The sequence below is a fragment of the Acomys russatus genome, chromosome 5, assembly GCF_903995435.1.
Source record: "Acomys russatus chromosome 5, mAcoRus1.1, whole genome shotgun sequence".
In the NCBI taxonomy this organism is placed as follows: domain Eukaryota; kingdom Metazoa; phylum Chordata; class Mammalia; order Rodentia; family Muridae; genus Acomys; species Acomys russatus.
In genome coordinates, this window is record NC_067141.1 from 26,797,229 (window position 1) to 26,813,308 (window position 16,080).

The following is a 16,080-nucleotide window of genomic DNA, read 5'->3' on the forward strand; positions in this document are numbered from 1 at the left end:
CATGAGTGGGCTCTTCCCTACCTAGCAGTATGAAAAGATGCTCTGAAGCAAGAGTCAGGACACAAATAACAAGTGATGTCATTTTAGTTGTTACACTTATCAATGGGATGAATAGGATGACTAGGGGCGGGGCAGGGCAGGGTGTTGGCCCTGGCAAGATGGTCTCTAGAACCATAGGTCCTGTAGGTACATCTCAGAGAATAGCCACAAGGTGGCGCCAACCAGGCCGCACAGACCCCACTCAAGATGCAGGTCCAGGATACCGCACAGGGAGTCAGTCTACTAACGGTTCCAGAGCGAAGGGTCTGGGTCCAGGGCCCAGCCCTCAACGGAGCCCATCTGTAGAGGTGTGGTTCTAACAGCTCAGCCTGGGGACTAGGTCCAGCCCAGTCAACAGAGTAGAAGGTCTATTCATGTGTTTCTCTCCAGCTGAGGAAAGTGAGAGGCAAGGTGGGTTCCAAACCACTCAGGTGAACACGCAAAAATTCTGGGCAATCCGCCGCCAGAAGTTACGCCTGCGACTGCCGAGAGCCACTTCCGCTGCTTCCTGGAAGACGGCTTTCACGTTGTCATGGAGCCGAGCCGAACACTCAAGGTAGGTCACTGCTCTTACAGACCTTGCCATGTCGTGACCCTGCGGGGGGGGGGGGGGGGGGGATTGCATGAGGGGAAACTCACATTTGGTTTCCCTGCAGCCTTTTTGGCTATGCCAGGGGTCTTGAGGACAACAGTGGGAAGTGGGGCTTTTCTAGGGTACTCTCAGTGGACAACTAACTCGAGAAGGCAGGTTAAACCGTTAGACCCTTAGGCAAAGAAGGACCTAAGACCATGGACTTCAAGGGGAGTATCCTGAGGATCCCTCCCCCAAGGCTTCCCACCCAGGGCTAACTTCCTACCCTGTGGTAGGTCACCGGCTCCTGCCCTTTCATCCGCAGCCTGTTCACCACCGCCTTGTCCTTGCGCAGGTCTGTCTTGCAGCCCACCACGATTATGGGTACTCGCTTGCAGAAGTGTGTCACCTCTGGGTACCACTGCAGGGGGAAGGGTTCTGTGTAAGCCACCGGGAGTTCTGACCCTCGGGTGGGTTAGTCGGTGTAACTCCAACAAGGACAGTGAGCAGAACTAACATTCGGGGAGCAAGGACTCCGTGTGGGTTCTCATTTAAAATGTCTATGCCCGAACCCGGCGTGGTGTCGCACGCCTTTAGTCCCAGCACTCGGAAGGCAGAGGCAGGTGGATCGCTGTGAGTTCGAGGCCAGCCTGGTCTACAAAGCGAGTCCAGGACGGCCAAGATAACAGAGAAACCCTGTCTCAAAACAACAACAACAAAAATAATAAAATAAAATAAAATGCCTATGCTCTGGGTTGGGGGCCATGGCTCACTTGGTAGAGTGCCGGCTTAGCATGCACAAAACCCTACATAAACCAGACCTGTCATCCCAGCACTTGGGAAGTGGAGGCAGGAACATCGGAAGTTCAGGATCATCTTTAGCTACAGAGGGTTCAAGGCCTGAGAGAGCATCTCAAGGAAGCACAGGTATGTATAAATAATTTTCTCTCTATCCTCTCTCTCCCTCTCATTTTTGCTGGCTACAAGTGAGGTCTCCAGAACCAAAGAGAACACTTGGCTCCTTTTAAAATTGAAGGTGTTTATGCCCAAGATGAAACTAAATTCTACTTAGACAAGAGATGTGCTTATGTGTATAAATCAACAACAAAAAACCAAACCAAAACAAACAAACCAAAAACTCAACAACAACAGCACAGTGACTCTTGAAGGCAAACCAAACAAAACCAGCGTGATCTGGGGAAGAGTAACTAGGACCCCATAGAAACAGTGGCATGCCAGGGGTCCTGCTCAAACTATGGCACCAGCCAAGGACAATACAGGCCGTAAACTTCGAACCCCTACCCAGATCTAGCCAATGGACAGGACATTCTCCACAGTTGAGTGGAGAGTGGGGTCTGACCTTCACACAAACGCTAGTGCCCCATATTTGACCACGTCCCTGGATGGGGAGAACTGGTGGCACTCAGAGGAAGGATAGCAGGCTACCAAGAAGAGACTTGATACCCTATGAGCATATACAGGGGGAGGAGGTCCCCCTCAGTCACAGTCATAGGGGAGGGGAATAGGGGGGAGGCGGGAGGGAGGGAGGAATGGGAGGATACAAGGGGTGGGATAACAATTGAGATGTAATACAAATAAACTAAAAAAAAAAAAAAAAAAAAAAAAGGAACAGTAGCATGGTTCGTGCCAAATTCCAAAGCAACCTTCCCTCGAAGGCCATTGGATACAGAATTGGTGTGATGCTGTACCCTTCTCAGATTTAAACTAATGAAAAATAAATAAATAAAACAATAGCCAAATTAACCCCGGAGTCAGAGACAGGTAGGTCTCTAAAGTTCTCTGGCTCCTGGAACTAAACGGGGCCCAGGAAGTCTCTCCATACCTAGGGAAGGAGCTGCTGGGTGGCTCCACTGAACCCCACTGTGAGACAGCTGGGCCAAGCCTGTGGGAACAGAGGCCCCACGATCACTTCCTTGAGAGCAGTCTGCACTGGATCCAGGACCCGCTCTTCCAGCTCTCCGGGTTCTCCCCCATTGTGCCCCTCCTCTCCCATGGCTCTGCTCTCCTCTCCACTAGCAAGTCAGGCTCCCTGGGTGGCCTCCTCAGGTCTCTTGGTTGTACCTTCCCCAGCTGGTAGGGCTCCTCAGTGGTTTCTTCAGGGCAGCCCCACACTCCCTCCGGGAGACCTGCACGTTCCAGCGGCCACAGGCCCGGGGCTCCACCCTATCTCAGGCTGCTCCTCATCCAGGGGAAGAAGCGACTCCGCCTTCCGCTTGCTCTAGTTTAACTTCTCTCTCATCACCTGCAATCCATTAGCGAGTCTTGGAGCTTAGCCTTTTAGGAGGATCCAGAATCTACTCCCTGTTGCCACGGCATCACAGGCACCACAAATCCCTCCCCATCCCTAGCCAGTGCCAGGGCCTGGTCCCTCGTCGATGTGCTCAAGCAATAGCTCTGGAGAATGCACGTAGCCAACTGCCTGGGCTCCGGCCCCAGAGCTGCCACTTGAGTAGAACGTGATTCAGTCCAATAATGGAAGTATCTTGACTACGCAGTTGTCAGGAAGGTAAGTGAACAAATACATCCATGTAAATGCGAGAACAACATCCACTACATGGCGAGCTCTTTTTAATTTTTGGAGACAGGGTTTCACTGTGTGTCCCTGGCTAGCCGGGGGAACTTACTATGTAGACCAGGCTGGCCTCAAGCTCACAGAGATCCTCCTGCCTCTGCCTCTCAAGTGCTGGGATTGTTACCATGCCAGCATGGCAAGTTTTTTTCTTTCTTTCTTTTTTCGGTTTTTCAAGACAGGATTTTCTCTGTGTAGCCTTGGCTGTCCTGGACTCGCTTTGTAGACCAGGCTGGCCTTGAACTCACAGCGATCCACCTGCCTCTGCCTCCCTGAGTGCTGGGATTACAGGTGTGTGCCACTGCGCCAGGCTACATGATAAGTTCTTTTTGTTTTTGCTTTGTTTTTTTTTTTGTTTGTTTGTTTTGGTTTTTCGAGATAGGGTTTCTCTGTGTAGCCTTGACTGTAGCACCACCACCACCCAGCTGTATAAATCTCTGGATAGCCAAGAACTCACTATAGATTGGCCTCCTACTCCTATACATTGCCTGCCTCTGCCTCCTGGGTGCTGGGATTAAAGGCATGTGACACCACGCCTGGCATTTAAATTTTTTTTTTTTTTTAGTCTGTGCACTACATGCATGGTGTGCCTGTAGGGGCCAGAAGAGAGCATCAGATCCCCTGGAACAGGAATTATAAGGAGTTAAAAACCACTGTATGGGTGCTGGGAGTTGAACAAGATCCTCTGGAAGAGCAGCCAGTGCTCCAAACCTCTGAGTCATCTCCAGGCCATAGCACTTAAGAAATATATTTAGGGGCTGGAGAGATGGCTCAGAGGTTAAGAGCACTGGCTGCTCTTCCAGAGGTCCTGGGTTCAATTCCCAGCAACCACATGGTGGCTCACAACCATCTATAATGTGACCTAATGCCCTTTTCTGGCATACAGGTATACATGCAAATAGAGTGCTCATACACAATAAATAAATATAGTATTAAAAAAAAGAAAGAAAGATATTTACTTGTTGGGCCTGTTGGTGCATGTCTGTAATCCCAGGACTTGGGGAGGCAGAGGCAGGTATATTGTATGAGGCCAGCCTGGTCTACAAAGTGAGTCCAGCACAGCCAAGACACAGAGAAACCCTTTCTTGAAAAGACAAAAACAAAAACCACACAAAACAACAATAAAAAAACCCCACCATTTATTTAAAGACTTTTAGTTTATTTTATGAGTGTTTTGCCTGCATGTGTGTATTGCACCACATACACGTTACCTGGAGTTCAGATCCCCTGGAGCTGGAGTTAGGGATGGTTGTGAACCACCATGTGGGTGCTGGGAACTGAGCCTGGGTCCTCTGCAAGAGCTAAGTGCTCTTAACTACTGAGCCATCTCCTCAGCCTCTTTATTATTTTTAAATTTTATTTATTTACTTACTTTGTTTTTTTGAGACAAGGTTTCTTTGTGTAGCCCTGGCTGTCCCAGACTCCCTTTGTAGACCAGGCTGGCCTCGAATTTACAGAGATCCGTCTGTCTCTGCTTCCTGAGTGCTGAGATTAAAGGCGTGCACCGCCATGCCTTATTATTTTTTTAAAAAAATTAATGTATGTATATATATATATATGTGCCTGGAGAGTCCAGAAGACGGTGTCAGAGTCCGGAAGCTGGAGTTACAGGTCATGAGCTCTCTGACACACATGCTGGGAACGGTTGTCTACATAAACAATACATATAAAGCCTTTCTCTCTCTCTCTCTCTCTTTTTCTCTCTGTTTCCCTCCCTCCCTCCCTCCCTCCCTCCAGGATCTCATTGTGTATCTCCAAGGAACTCACTATGTAAATGAGGCTGCCCTCAAACTCACAGAAACACACATGCCTCTGCTTCCTTGGTGCTGGGATTAAAGGCCCATGCCCAGCCCAGCATGCCCACCTAACCACTGGAGCCACCTGTTCAGCCTCGGGCCTCCCTCGCTTTGACAGCTGACAGGGTCAAGAGTGATGAACAGCGGCCCGGAAGTTGAAGTGATGCCTCCCTCACCCCAGCACCTACCCGGGTGGAGATGTTGTCAAAGCTGTTTGGATTGGTCACGTCGAAGCAGAGGAGCAGGACATTGACATCAGGATAGAACAAGGGCCGGAGGCGGTCATAGTCATCTTGCCCTGGGGAAAGGGGAGGAGTCACTGCTTTGGTCCTCCTGCCTGCTCTCAGCATCTCTCCAACATAAGGGAGGGTCACCTCTCTGGTCCTCCTGCCTGCTCTCAGCATCTCTCCAACATAAGGGAGGTCACCTCTTTGGTCCTCCTGCCTGCTCTCAGCATCTCTTCAACATAAGGGAGGTCACCTTAGCAGACCTGGGCTTTTACAGGGTAGGGTCAAGGATTGTGCCTTGGGGAGGCTCAAATTTGCCTTGCCCGTGGGAAGTGGCAGCGTTGGCCTGGAGAAGCCAAGGCTGGAAGACCCTATTCGAGGAGTGAGTGTGAGGCAGAGGCCAGGCTTAGGAACCCCACTTTACTCTTGCTTGTGCAGTGAGGGCATGGGGCAGATGCGACCCCAACAAAAGGGTCTTAGCAGATCAAATGCAAGCAGGCTGGTGGGGCTCCCTGAGTTTAGTTTTGAGCTAACCCATGTATGGGCCAGGCCAAGAGGCTGGAGGGTACAGGCCAAGGTTAGGAAGTTTTAGAGAAGCTAAATTCAGGGTACAAGGCTTGGCAGGCCAGGAGCAGCCTGCCTCTTGAGGCTGCCCTGGGTTGAGGAAGTGGGCACGTACAAGTGAAGGGTTGAGGTTCCTAGGGACCCTCTTGTTGCCAGTGCCTATCCTCTGAAGACAAGCTGGCCTCCTGGTTCATAAGCCACTGGGGTTCCCCTTCTCCCCTATGCCCCTCCCAAAGCCCCACACCTACCAGCTGTGTCCCAGATTTGGAGCTGCACGGGTTTACCCTTTATTTGCAGATTGACATGATAGCGCTCAAACACTGTGGGGTTGTAGCTCTGAAGAAGAAAGAGGTCAGAGTTAAGGAAGCTTTTGAGGGATCTGGGGCAAGCCGGATGCCCCCACCCCACCCCACCCCAGGACTACCTACCCATAACCCCTTACTGTAGCTGTTTCTGAGAAGGCTCCCCGTGTCACAGTGACCAGCCTTGGGGAAAGGTGTAGAGCCTGGTGCCAGGAAGGTCCCCATCCTCCCTGGCCATGCTTCCATAGATTATTAAAGGGAAGATTGAAGTCCCCACAGTAGGGCAGAACATTACATTAAAGAGTTAAGGAAACGGTGGGCGTGGTGCTTCATGCCTTTCATCCTAGCACTCGGGAGGCAGAGGCAAGTGGGTCCCTGTGAGTTCAAGGCCAGCCTGGTCTACAAAGCCAGCCTAGGACAGCCAGGGCTGTTATACAGAGAAATCCTGTCTTGAAAAATCTAAAAAAAAAAAAAAGGGGGGGGGGCTGGAGAGATGGCTCAGAGGTTAAGAGCACTAGCTGCTCTTCCAAAGATCCTGAGAGTTCAATTCCCAGCAACCACATGGTGGCTCACAACCACCTGTAATGAGATCTAGTGCCCTCTTCTGGCGTGCAGGTGTTACATGCAGGCAAAACACTGTATACATAATAAATAAATAAATAAATAAATAAATAAAAAGAAAAGATGCAGGTAAAGCACTTGGCATAGCCTGGAACAAAACAAGCACCCATACATGTTGGCTGCTGGATTAGCTCTGTCCAGTGTCCACTTTTGAGCTCGCCTCTCTTCCTGGGAAGGCTTAACCTACTCCCACTTTTTCCCTTGTTCATTCATATATTCATGTAGTAAACATTAGCACTCTATCCAGGCCTAGCTCTGGACACTGAGGGGCCTGTACTAAAGAAGATTCAGTCTGTCTTGGGGAGCTCAGGCTCCCAGTTTTGGGGGTATCCTTTACACCTGCCCCCTACGCAATTTAGATGGGTGCACATAAAACCCAGGCTGGCTTTGGCTTTGAATTCCTGATTCTTCCGTTCTCAGCTACCACATGGCAGGATTAAAGGTATGCAACATTCTATCACTCCTGATTTTCTTTTTTTCTTTTGTGCTGGGGTCTTGCCAGCCTGAATTTATGGCAATCCTCCTGCCTTAGCCTCTTGAGTACTGGGATTACACGAAAGTAGTACCAGGCCTGCTCTTTCCCATGAGGTCAGAAGGAAACGAAAGATCCCCTGGAACTGGCGTTACTGACAGTTGGATCCGCTGTGTGGATTTTAGGTCTTCTGCAGTGGCACAGGCACCGAGCCATCTCTCCAGACCCCCCCACCCCCGTTTCATTGTGTGACCTTGACTAGCCTGGAACTTGTTATATAGACCACGCTGGCCTAGAACATTCAGAAATCCATCTGCCTCTGCCTCCTGAGTGCTGGGATTCAAGGCCTGCCCACCATGCCTGGCCTTTTCTGGGGGCGGGGGCTTCTTTTGAGATGAGGTTTTGCTATGTAGCCCAGTCTCGGCTAGAGCTTACAATCCTCTGGCTTTCACCTCCTGAAGCCTGGAAATAGAGACGTATATCACTGTGTGTGAATCCTCTCAAATCTCTTGAATCTGAGCAGATTCCCCATCTCAGCCTGACTTCCTGATCCCATCTCACACAGGCCCCTGTTGTGGCCTCTCCAGGGTGGGTTACCCAGAGCACAGTCCCTGTGCTGCCTGGTCTTATGTCAACTAGACCATAAACTAGAGTATATGAAAGGAGGCACCTTCAATTGAGAAAATGTTTCCATAAGGTCCAGCTGTAGAACATTTTTTTTCTTTCTTTTTAAAAAAATTTTTTTGGGGTGGGGGGAAAGGGAGGAGGTTGGGTTTTGTATGTGTGTGTTAAGACTTATTTATTATGTATACAGTGTTCTGCCTGCATATACACTTGCACAACAGAAGAGGGCACCAGATCTCATTGTAGATGGCTGTGAGCCACCATGTGGTTGCTGGGGATTGAACTCAGGACCTTTGGAAGAGCAGTCAGTGCTCTTAACCTCTGAGCCATCTCTCCAGCTCCAGTTTTTGGGCTTTTTTCGAGACAGGGTTTCTCTGTGTAGCCTTGGCTGTCCTGGACTTGCTTTGTAGACCAGGCTGGCCTTGAATTCACAGAGATCTGCCTGCCTCTGCTTCCTCATGTGCTGGGATTACAGGCATGCCCCACCATGCCTGGCTTGGGCATTGTCTTTCTCTCCTTCTTTATTTTTTTTTAAGATTTATTTATTTATTATATATACAGCGCTCTGCAGGCCTGAGCATCAGATCACATTATATGTGGTTGTGAGCCACCATGTGGTTGCTGGGACTTGAACTCATGACCTCTGGAAGAGCAGGCAGTGCTCTTAACAACTGAGTCATCTCTCCAGCTCCCTCTTTCCTTCTTTAAATAAAATTTTTAAAAATATATTTTATTAATTTATTCATATTACAACTCAATTGTTATCCCATTCCTTGTACCCTCCCAATCCTCCCTCCCTCCCATTTTTCCCCTTACTCCCCTCCCCTATGACTGTGACTGACGGGGACCTCCTCCCTCAATATATGCTCATAGGGTATCAAGTCTCTTCTTGGTAGCCTGCTATCCTTCCTCTGCAGACTAGTATTTTTATAATTCCAACTACGTATATTTTGTGACCTAAATTCAAGTTCAGGGCACTGTACTTTCACTGGGCTTCTTACAGAGTATATCTGCAGCCTTTTGCTATGAGCAGCCCTGGACCTCTTGATCCTGTTATTGTCTTATTATTTGAACAAGGGTCTCATATAGCCAAGGAGCACCTTGAACCTACGATCCTCCTGCTACCGCCTCCTGAATCCTGCAGCACAGACAGGCACTACCACACCTGGTTTATGTGGTGGTACAGGTGGAACCCAGGACTTTATGTATGCTGGGTGAGTACTCTACCAACTGAGCCCCACTCCTAACCCCTGTTTGTTTTTTTAATTACATGTAAGCTGTGTGGGTTCTGGGGATGGAACTCAGGCAGTCAGGGCTGGTGGCAAGTGCCTTTACCTGCTGAGCCATCTCCGCTTCCCTCTCTCCCCTCATTCTTTGCTGGACAGGTTCTCACTGTATAGCTCAGGACAGCCCGGAACGTACTGCAGTTTCCCTGCCTCAGCTTCCTGAGTGCTAGGATGACAGGCACAAGCCGTCATTCCTGGCTCAACCTCGTGCCCTTTGGACCTCTTAGGCTTCTGTCACTTGGCCAGGGCTGGCTTGTAGGGTCATGGTGCCGAGACCACTAGCCTCTTCCCTTCCCATGTCAGGCAGGGCTCCTACCTGTCTATGACTCAGGAGGACATCGTGCCTGCCCCTCTGATGGCCAGATTGCCTGCCGGCCCTCTGAGTCAGGCCCTGGCCAGCTGGGAGGGGCAGGCTCTAGAGTATGTCCTCAAGGCACCTGGGAGGCCATGCAGTAGAGGGCAAAGCAGGTAGCTGAAGAAAGATGGAGAACTTGGCATGGATCTTCTGTTCCCTCTGTGCTGACAGGAACAGACAATGGTCCAGGCTGCCTTCCTACTCCTCTGTGTATGCTTAAGTCTTCTTCCCTTGGGCATTTTTTCCTACTGGAGGGGAGGGTAGTGTGAGGGTAGCACCAGCTTTAAGATCAAATGAGCCCAGCTTAGGAGCCAGCTGTGTGTGGCCTTGGGCCTGTACTATCACTGGTTAAGAAAAAGGGTGTCACTTCACAATGCAAAGGGAAGACCTGGTCCAGCATTTATGGTCACTGTTCACCCTGGCTATCCTTTCCCATCCTCAGCTGTGATGGTTTGAATAGGAATGGCCCTATAGACTCATGGGTCTGAATGCTTGGCTCACAGAGAGTGGCACTATTAGCAGCTGTGTCTCTGTGGAAGAGGGCTTTGAGGTTTCCTATGCTCAAGCTACTCCCAGTGTGCTGCCTGTGGATCCAGATGTAGAACTCTCAGCTCCTCCTCCAGCACCACGTCTGCCTGCGTGCTGCCATGTTTCCTGCCATGATGATAATGGTCTAAACTTCTGAAACTGTAAGCCAGCACCAATTAAAAGTTTTCTTTTGCCAAGCGTGGTGGCACACACCGTTAGCCCCAGCATTGGGAGGCAGGGGCAGGTAGATCGTTGTGAGTTCAAGCCAGCCTGGTCTACAAAGCGAGTCCAGGACAGCCAAGATAACATAGAGAAACCCTGTCTTAGAAAAACAAATAACAAACAAACAAACAAACAAAAGAGTTGCAGTGGTCAGCCTGCCGGTGGTGGCACACACCTTTCATCTCAGGGCTTGGGAGGCAAAGGCAGGTGGATCTCCGAGGCCAGCCTGGTCTACAGAGTAAGTTCCAAAACAGCCAAGGTTATACCAAAAAATCCTGTCTTGAAACACAAACAAACAAAAAACCCAACCCCTCTCCAAAACCAACAAAAACCCAAAATTAAAAAAAGAGAAAGACTTGCTGTGGTCATGATGTCTTTTCACAGCAATAAACCCCTAAAACACAATTGTATCCTCTGTCACTGTGGAGGTACTGACCTCTGCATCAGAAACCCTAGTGTGGTCACTCACATACCAGTTGAGGGGCTCTTCTGATTTTAGCTTTGGGATGGCTCTTTGCCTCACAAATGCCTGTGAAAATGGTCCCAGCCCACTGCTGCCTAAACTCTTCCCTTGAGTCCTGCAACCTCAGTAACATCAAGGGGCTCTGGGGAAAGAAAGTGACTCGTTGGGCTAGGCAGAAGCAGGGCAGGCACTGTGTCTTCAGGGGCCACTCCAGCCACCTGCCTCTTCTGAGCTCACCGGTTCCTGCTCCTGACGTCAGACAGATCTGACATGAGCTGGAAGGGGTTGTGTTACCTGCCTCACACCCTACCTCTTACTTTGGAATGTGGCTCTATCTGTGCCTTTTGCGGTCTTCTTTGATTGCTCCCCCCCCCCCCCCGGCTCTCCCCCCCACCCCTCCACCCCCAGACGTGCCTAATCTTATCTGTTAAGTTTTGCTCATGAAGAGACACAAGGCCTGGCATGGGTTGACCCAGGACAGAAATGACTCAGCCCCAGTCCTGCCCTCCTGGGGTTCACAGGTAGGGGACTATGACAGAAAGAAGACAGGATTCCCCAGGTAGAACACCTGTGGAAACGGGAGCAGTCTGAGAAGAGCTTCGTATTTAGGTAGCTCTGCAGGCTGGGTGCTCTCTCCCACTTCCTGGCCCGGTCTTGTAAGCCACTAAGAACGACTGTGTTCTCAGTGCCAGCTGACATGTCTTTGGGCCTGAGGTCTCTCCCTGCCCCATGAAGCTCTGTTTTGCCCCTTTGCCTTGCACGTGAAGTTGGGCTACATCAGTGAGTGTCACCAGGGTTTCTCCAGCCACTCACTTTTCTCTGCCCTTTGAGGCAGGCAGAAAAGCAACCTAAACCCCCAGGCTGCTGGCTCCCCTGGCTTTTAGGGCCACCTGGGGCAGAAGAGGCTGAGGCTGGGCCACCAGACAGCAGTGGTGGCTTCAGAGGACATGGAGTGCCCTGGGGAGGGCAAGGTGACCAGAACTTCAGATCAGAGCTACCCCATGTTCTCTTCAAAAGGCTGTGTCACAGTCACAACACTTGGGAGGCGGAGGCAGGAGGACCAGAAGACATCCTTGGCTACATACTGAATCCAAGGCCAGCCTGGGCTACTTGAGACCTTGTCTCAACAAGCCAGTTGGGCAGTGGTAGAAGACATCTTTACTTCCCGGCAGAGGCAGGCGAATCTCTGAGTTTGATTGAGGCCAGCCTAGTTTACAGACCCAGTTCCAGGACAGCCAGGGCTATACAGAAAAACCCTGTCTCTAATGGTGTTACATATCTAACTTGCTAACTAACAAAAAAAAAAAAAAAAAAAAAAAAAAAAAAAAAAAAAAAAACCCAAAACACACACACACACACAAAAACAAAACAAAACAAAACAAAAACCCAACCCAACTAAAAACATCCCTCTCTCATGCCAGGAAACTTCCAGACAAAGGAAGACCAAGGACAAGGTTGGTCTATACCGCTGGTGACCACTCTTCTGTCTCTCCAAAGTGTGCTGTAAAACATACAGGGGTTTCCATATGAAATTAGTTTGGCTCCTGCTGTCTCTGTCACCGTCTAGAATATCAGAGCCAGGCCAATAGTGCTGACCTCTGTCTTTAGTTGCCCTTCTCTGATCCCCTGGCTCCCTTGATGGTCCGGTTCAAAAGGGCAGTACCTAAAGACCTGGAAAATATCTACTCAACTTAAAAAAAAGAAGTGTAACTGGTCAAGGGAGGTGACATCAGCTTTGCAAACCACAAAATCAAAGACTGGGTATGGTGGCACATACGCGTGATCCCAGCAACTCTCGGGGCTTGAGACAGGAGGATGGAGCACTGAAGGCCTCCACAGTGATATGCTGTCTCAAAAACAAAACAGAAACCACTAAAGTCCAAACAAACAAAAACAAACAAACAAAAAAACCCACAAAACAAACAAACAAAAAAACCCACAAAAACCAGCAGCTCACTGGTATAGAGTGGCAAGACCCAGCCCTGTTTGCCAGACCAGCTTCTCCAGCCTCCTCCATCAGACTGCCCCAATCCCAGAGGCTGCAAGGATGTAGGGACAGGGACAGGAAAGGGAGAAGACTTGCTGCTCAAAACAAACCCACAGGCGTCCAGGACCCCTGCTCCTCATGGACGCACAGAAAGAGAGGCCATGGGGTCTGCTGAGCTGGCTGGACAGCCAATAGCTTGTCCTGGAGAACTCACTGTGACAAGCCCAGAGAGCTAGGCTGCACCCGGTACTGCACCGGGCTGTCCCTCAGCCTCCCTTCCCCCCATAAGAAAGCAAGTCATAAGAGGAATAGGGCTCTTCAGAGAAGGGTGTATGCTCCACACACAAACATCTTCCCCTCAAAAGTGAAGCATGGGGTTTGCACCATACGCCTAGGGATGGAGAAGAGCTGGTGTCTCCCAATGGACATCATTTATCAATTTTTTTTTCCCCTTCTGAGACAGGGTTTCTCTGTGTAGCCTTGGCTGTCGTGGACTCTTTGTAGACCAGGCTGGCCTCGAACTCCCGAGTGCTGGGATTAAAGCGGCGTGCACCAAGCCTCACCATTTATCAACTTTCAGTGAGCCGCTCTTGCATGCAGACTTGGAGCTGAGCTCTTCACCTCTATCCACTCGTTCTTCAATGAACTCAGGTAGAGACTGTCAATCTTATCATGCAGTTGGGGAAAAAGGCACCGAGAGGGTAAGGCACTTGCCCAAAGGAACCCAGCTGTAAGAGGCAAAGGCTTGATTTTTTCAGCCCCTGCTGCCAGTGTAGCTCCAAAGTCCTCATTCTCTCTTAGCCAAGTTGTGACAACAACTGCTCTCTTAGGATTTGCTTTTCCCCCAGGTGGCCTAATTCAGTCCCTGTGATACCCCTCCCCCTAAGTGCCATTAGTCCCACTTCGATCCTACTGGCTACATCTGAAAAACTCTGCCTTCAACCCCAGGCCCTGCTGGGATCCCCCCCACCCCCCCCAGGAGGCTGGAGCTGGGTACTTTCGAGGCAGCTCTCGGCAGACCCGCATACTAGTAGTGTCCCAGCGCAGGGACAGGGCAGGGACAGGAGTGAGGGCACTCACTTCTGGGAAGGACCCGTCGGCGAAGACCATCATCAGCGACGTCTTCCCGCAGCCTCCGTCGCCCACTAGGACCACCTTGACCGAGCGCCCGCTGAGCGGCGCCTCCTCTCCCGCAGTCTGGGGCGCGTTCATCCCGGGAAGGCCGACGGCGGGACGCCGAGCAGCGGGCGGTGTGCCGGGAGCTGGCTGCGGCGGGCGCGGGGCTGGCCCGGCGGGACAGGAATGTGGAAGGGGCGGGGCGGCGGGAGGAAGTGGGAGCGGGGCGGCCCGGGCAGGAGGCGGCCGGGGGTGAGGGGGGCTGAGGGGGACACCCAGCTCAGGTGAGAGGCCCCGGCCAGGACAGGCGTGCAGCGGCCAGCCAGGCGTGGACGCCCCCGGGGTCCGGTCTCTTGTCGTCCTGTCTGGCCACTCAAGAAGCACTTTTGCAGCACCTACTGTGTGCAGTCACTGAGGCCTCAGGGGTGGGCGGAGATCTATGCCTACCCTGGGCATCCAGAGCTCGTGGGAGAAAAGATAAGTAGACAGGTAGTTAGAGGGCGGCTGAGGACAGAAAGAGAGGAAGCACCTGGCCCATCTGCCATGAGTGGGAGGTGATTTTTATGAATGAATGGATGGATGGAGGAATAAATATGAGTTTCTGTGGCTTCGGGACCTAACACCTAGACCTCCTCCATATGTTGTAGGCCAGATGAGAAAGGAGTGGCGCGGCCATGCCCTTATTGGTCACTGCAGGACCTCTTCAGCCAGCACCAGGAAGTCTCAATGAAGGTCAATTACCACATGTCTCGCCAGGGCAGCCAGTGATCTAGGGAAAACTATGGAACCTTCCATTTATAGAGCTCAGAGCAGGCTCCAGCATAGGGCTGATGTCACAAAAGGTTCTTAGTATAATACTTATTTTTAATTTTTTTTTCTTGTGTGCGTGTACGGGTGTTTTATCTACATGTATGTCTGTGCACCACATACATGCCCGGTGCCCTCTGCACTTGGAAGCGCTGGAACTGGAGTTACAGACATTGTGAGCCACCATGTGGGAGAATTTGCGTCCTCTGGAAGACCAGCCAGTGCTCTTAACCTCTGAGCCATCTCCCCAGCTCCTTGGCATAATGTTTACTCCACGCAGATGGTTCTTAGTTCCTGAGCGTCTGGGGACCCTGCACTGTTTAAGTCAAAACCTCTACTGTGCGAAGCCTAGAATGGGAGGTGGGCCGGTCATCAGTGTGAGAACTATCTATGCCGGGGACAGGAGGAAGGAAAGGGAAGTCCTCAACAGGGGTAGATGAGGAAGACCTGAAGGGGGAGGCAGAGTCTTGAGGGAAAAGGGACAGAGGTGTTTCAAAAGAACATCAAAGAGGTTGGCGTAAGGTAGCCCCGCCCCCGCCTTCCTAGCAACAAGACAGAGGGCGGGACTTGGCTGAGGAGCTGGTATTTGGATGGTGGAGCACTTTGGATTTTTTTTTTTTTTTTTAAGGCATTGTGTTTTGTCTGCATGTATGTCTGTGTGAGGGTGTCAGATCCCCAAGAACTGTAGTTACAGACAGCCATGAGCTACCATGTGGGTGCTGGTAGAATTTTAACTGCTGAGCCATCTCTGTTGAGCCATCTCTCCTGGGCCATCAGATTTCAGGAGTAAATCTCACTGTTCTCTAATTCCCCTCTTCCTTCTTTGTGGTCAGATTTAAAAACAAAAAGGTTTTAATGGGCGGAAGTGGGCTGGAAATGTAGCTGTGTTGCTAGAGTGTTTGGGATCCATCCCCAGCACCACATAAACTTGGAGGTACCTGCTTGTAATTCCAACACTAGTGAGGTGAAGGCAGGAGGGTCAGAAGTTCAAGTCAGCTTGACTATACAGTGAGTTTAAGGCCAGCCTGGGCCGGATACCCTGTCTAAAGAAAAAAGGGCGATGGAGGGGGGGGCACGGGGGCAAGGGTCTCCCTGTCTCTGCGTGTTTACATGGAAGCCAGGTGGAACTTGGTGAGAAGTCTTTGGGTTTCACCTCCCACCTCGGACTGGTCATGACTGACTTCATCCCCATTGTATTCAAAGTCAGGCACGTGAAAAGGACTTCAGCCCTGTTTGGTTCTCACTGTATCTCAAGGAGGCAGTTTCCAGTTTCCCTCAGGGTGGTGGCCAGAGGTCAGCTGCACGGAGGGAGCCTCCCCAGCTCCAACTTTCGGATGCCCCTTCCCCGAAACTGCCACAGGGCTGGGCAGGACTTGGCATGAAGCTGGGTGTGTAGGTGAGCAAGATGCCCAATCCAAAGAGTGATGAGGAGGGCGCCCCCCCCCAACACTCCAGTCAGCTGTGAGCCTAGTCATCCCTGCTCTTGTCACCAGGCCAGCCTGGTAGGCAG

At 51.0% G+C, this 16,080-nt stretch overlaps 1 protein-coding gene across 2 annotated transcripts; it reads right to left on the reverse strand.

Moving 5' to 3' along the window:
• Positions 1-280: 280 nt before the first annotated feature.
• Positions 281-13,925, reverse strand: Rhod (ras homolog family member D). 2 transcript variants are annotated; one of them, XM_051145832.1, is made up of 5 exons: positions 13,728-13,925; positions 6,036-6,123; positions 5,185-5,294; positions 897-1,031; positions 281-634 (listed from the first exon to the last, which is right to left on the reverse strand). In XM_051145832.1, the coding sequence occupies exons 1-5, from the start codon at positions 13,857-13,859 to the stop codon at positions 467-469; spliced, it is 633 nt and encodes a 210-aa protein (XP_051001789.1). In that variant the 5' UTR covers positions 13,860-13,925; the 3' UTR covers positions 281-466. The 2 variants fall into 2 exon arrangements, with proteins under 2 accessions (XP_051001789.1, XP_051001790.1); XM_051145833.1 differs by having other exon boundaries at positions 890-1,031.
• Positions 13,926-16,080: the final 2,155 nt, after the last annotated feature.

Excerpts from the sequence above, each read along its gene's own strand:
- Rhod (XM_051145832.1), bottom strand. The coding sequence starts at position 13,859 with ATGAACGCGCCCCAGACTGCGGGAGAGGAGGCGCCGCTCAGCGGGCGC. Across the intron at positions 6,124-13,727 it reads CCGACGGGTCCTTCCCAGAA|AGCTACAACCCCACAGTGTT; the intron begins GTGAGTGCCCTC and ends TTTCTTCTTCAG. Across the intron at positions 635-896 it reads AGCCGGTGACCTACCACAGG|GGTCACGACATGGCAAGGTC; the intron begins GTAGGAAGTTAG and ends CCCCCCCCGCAG.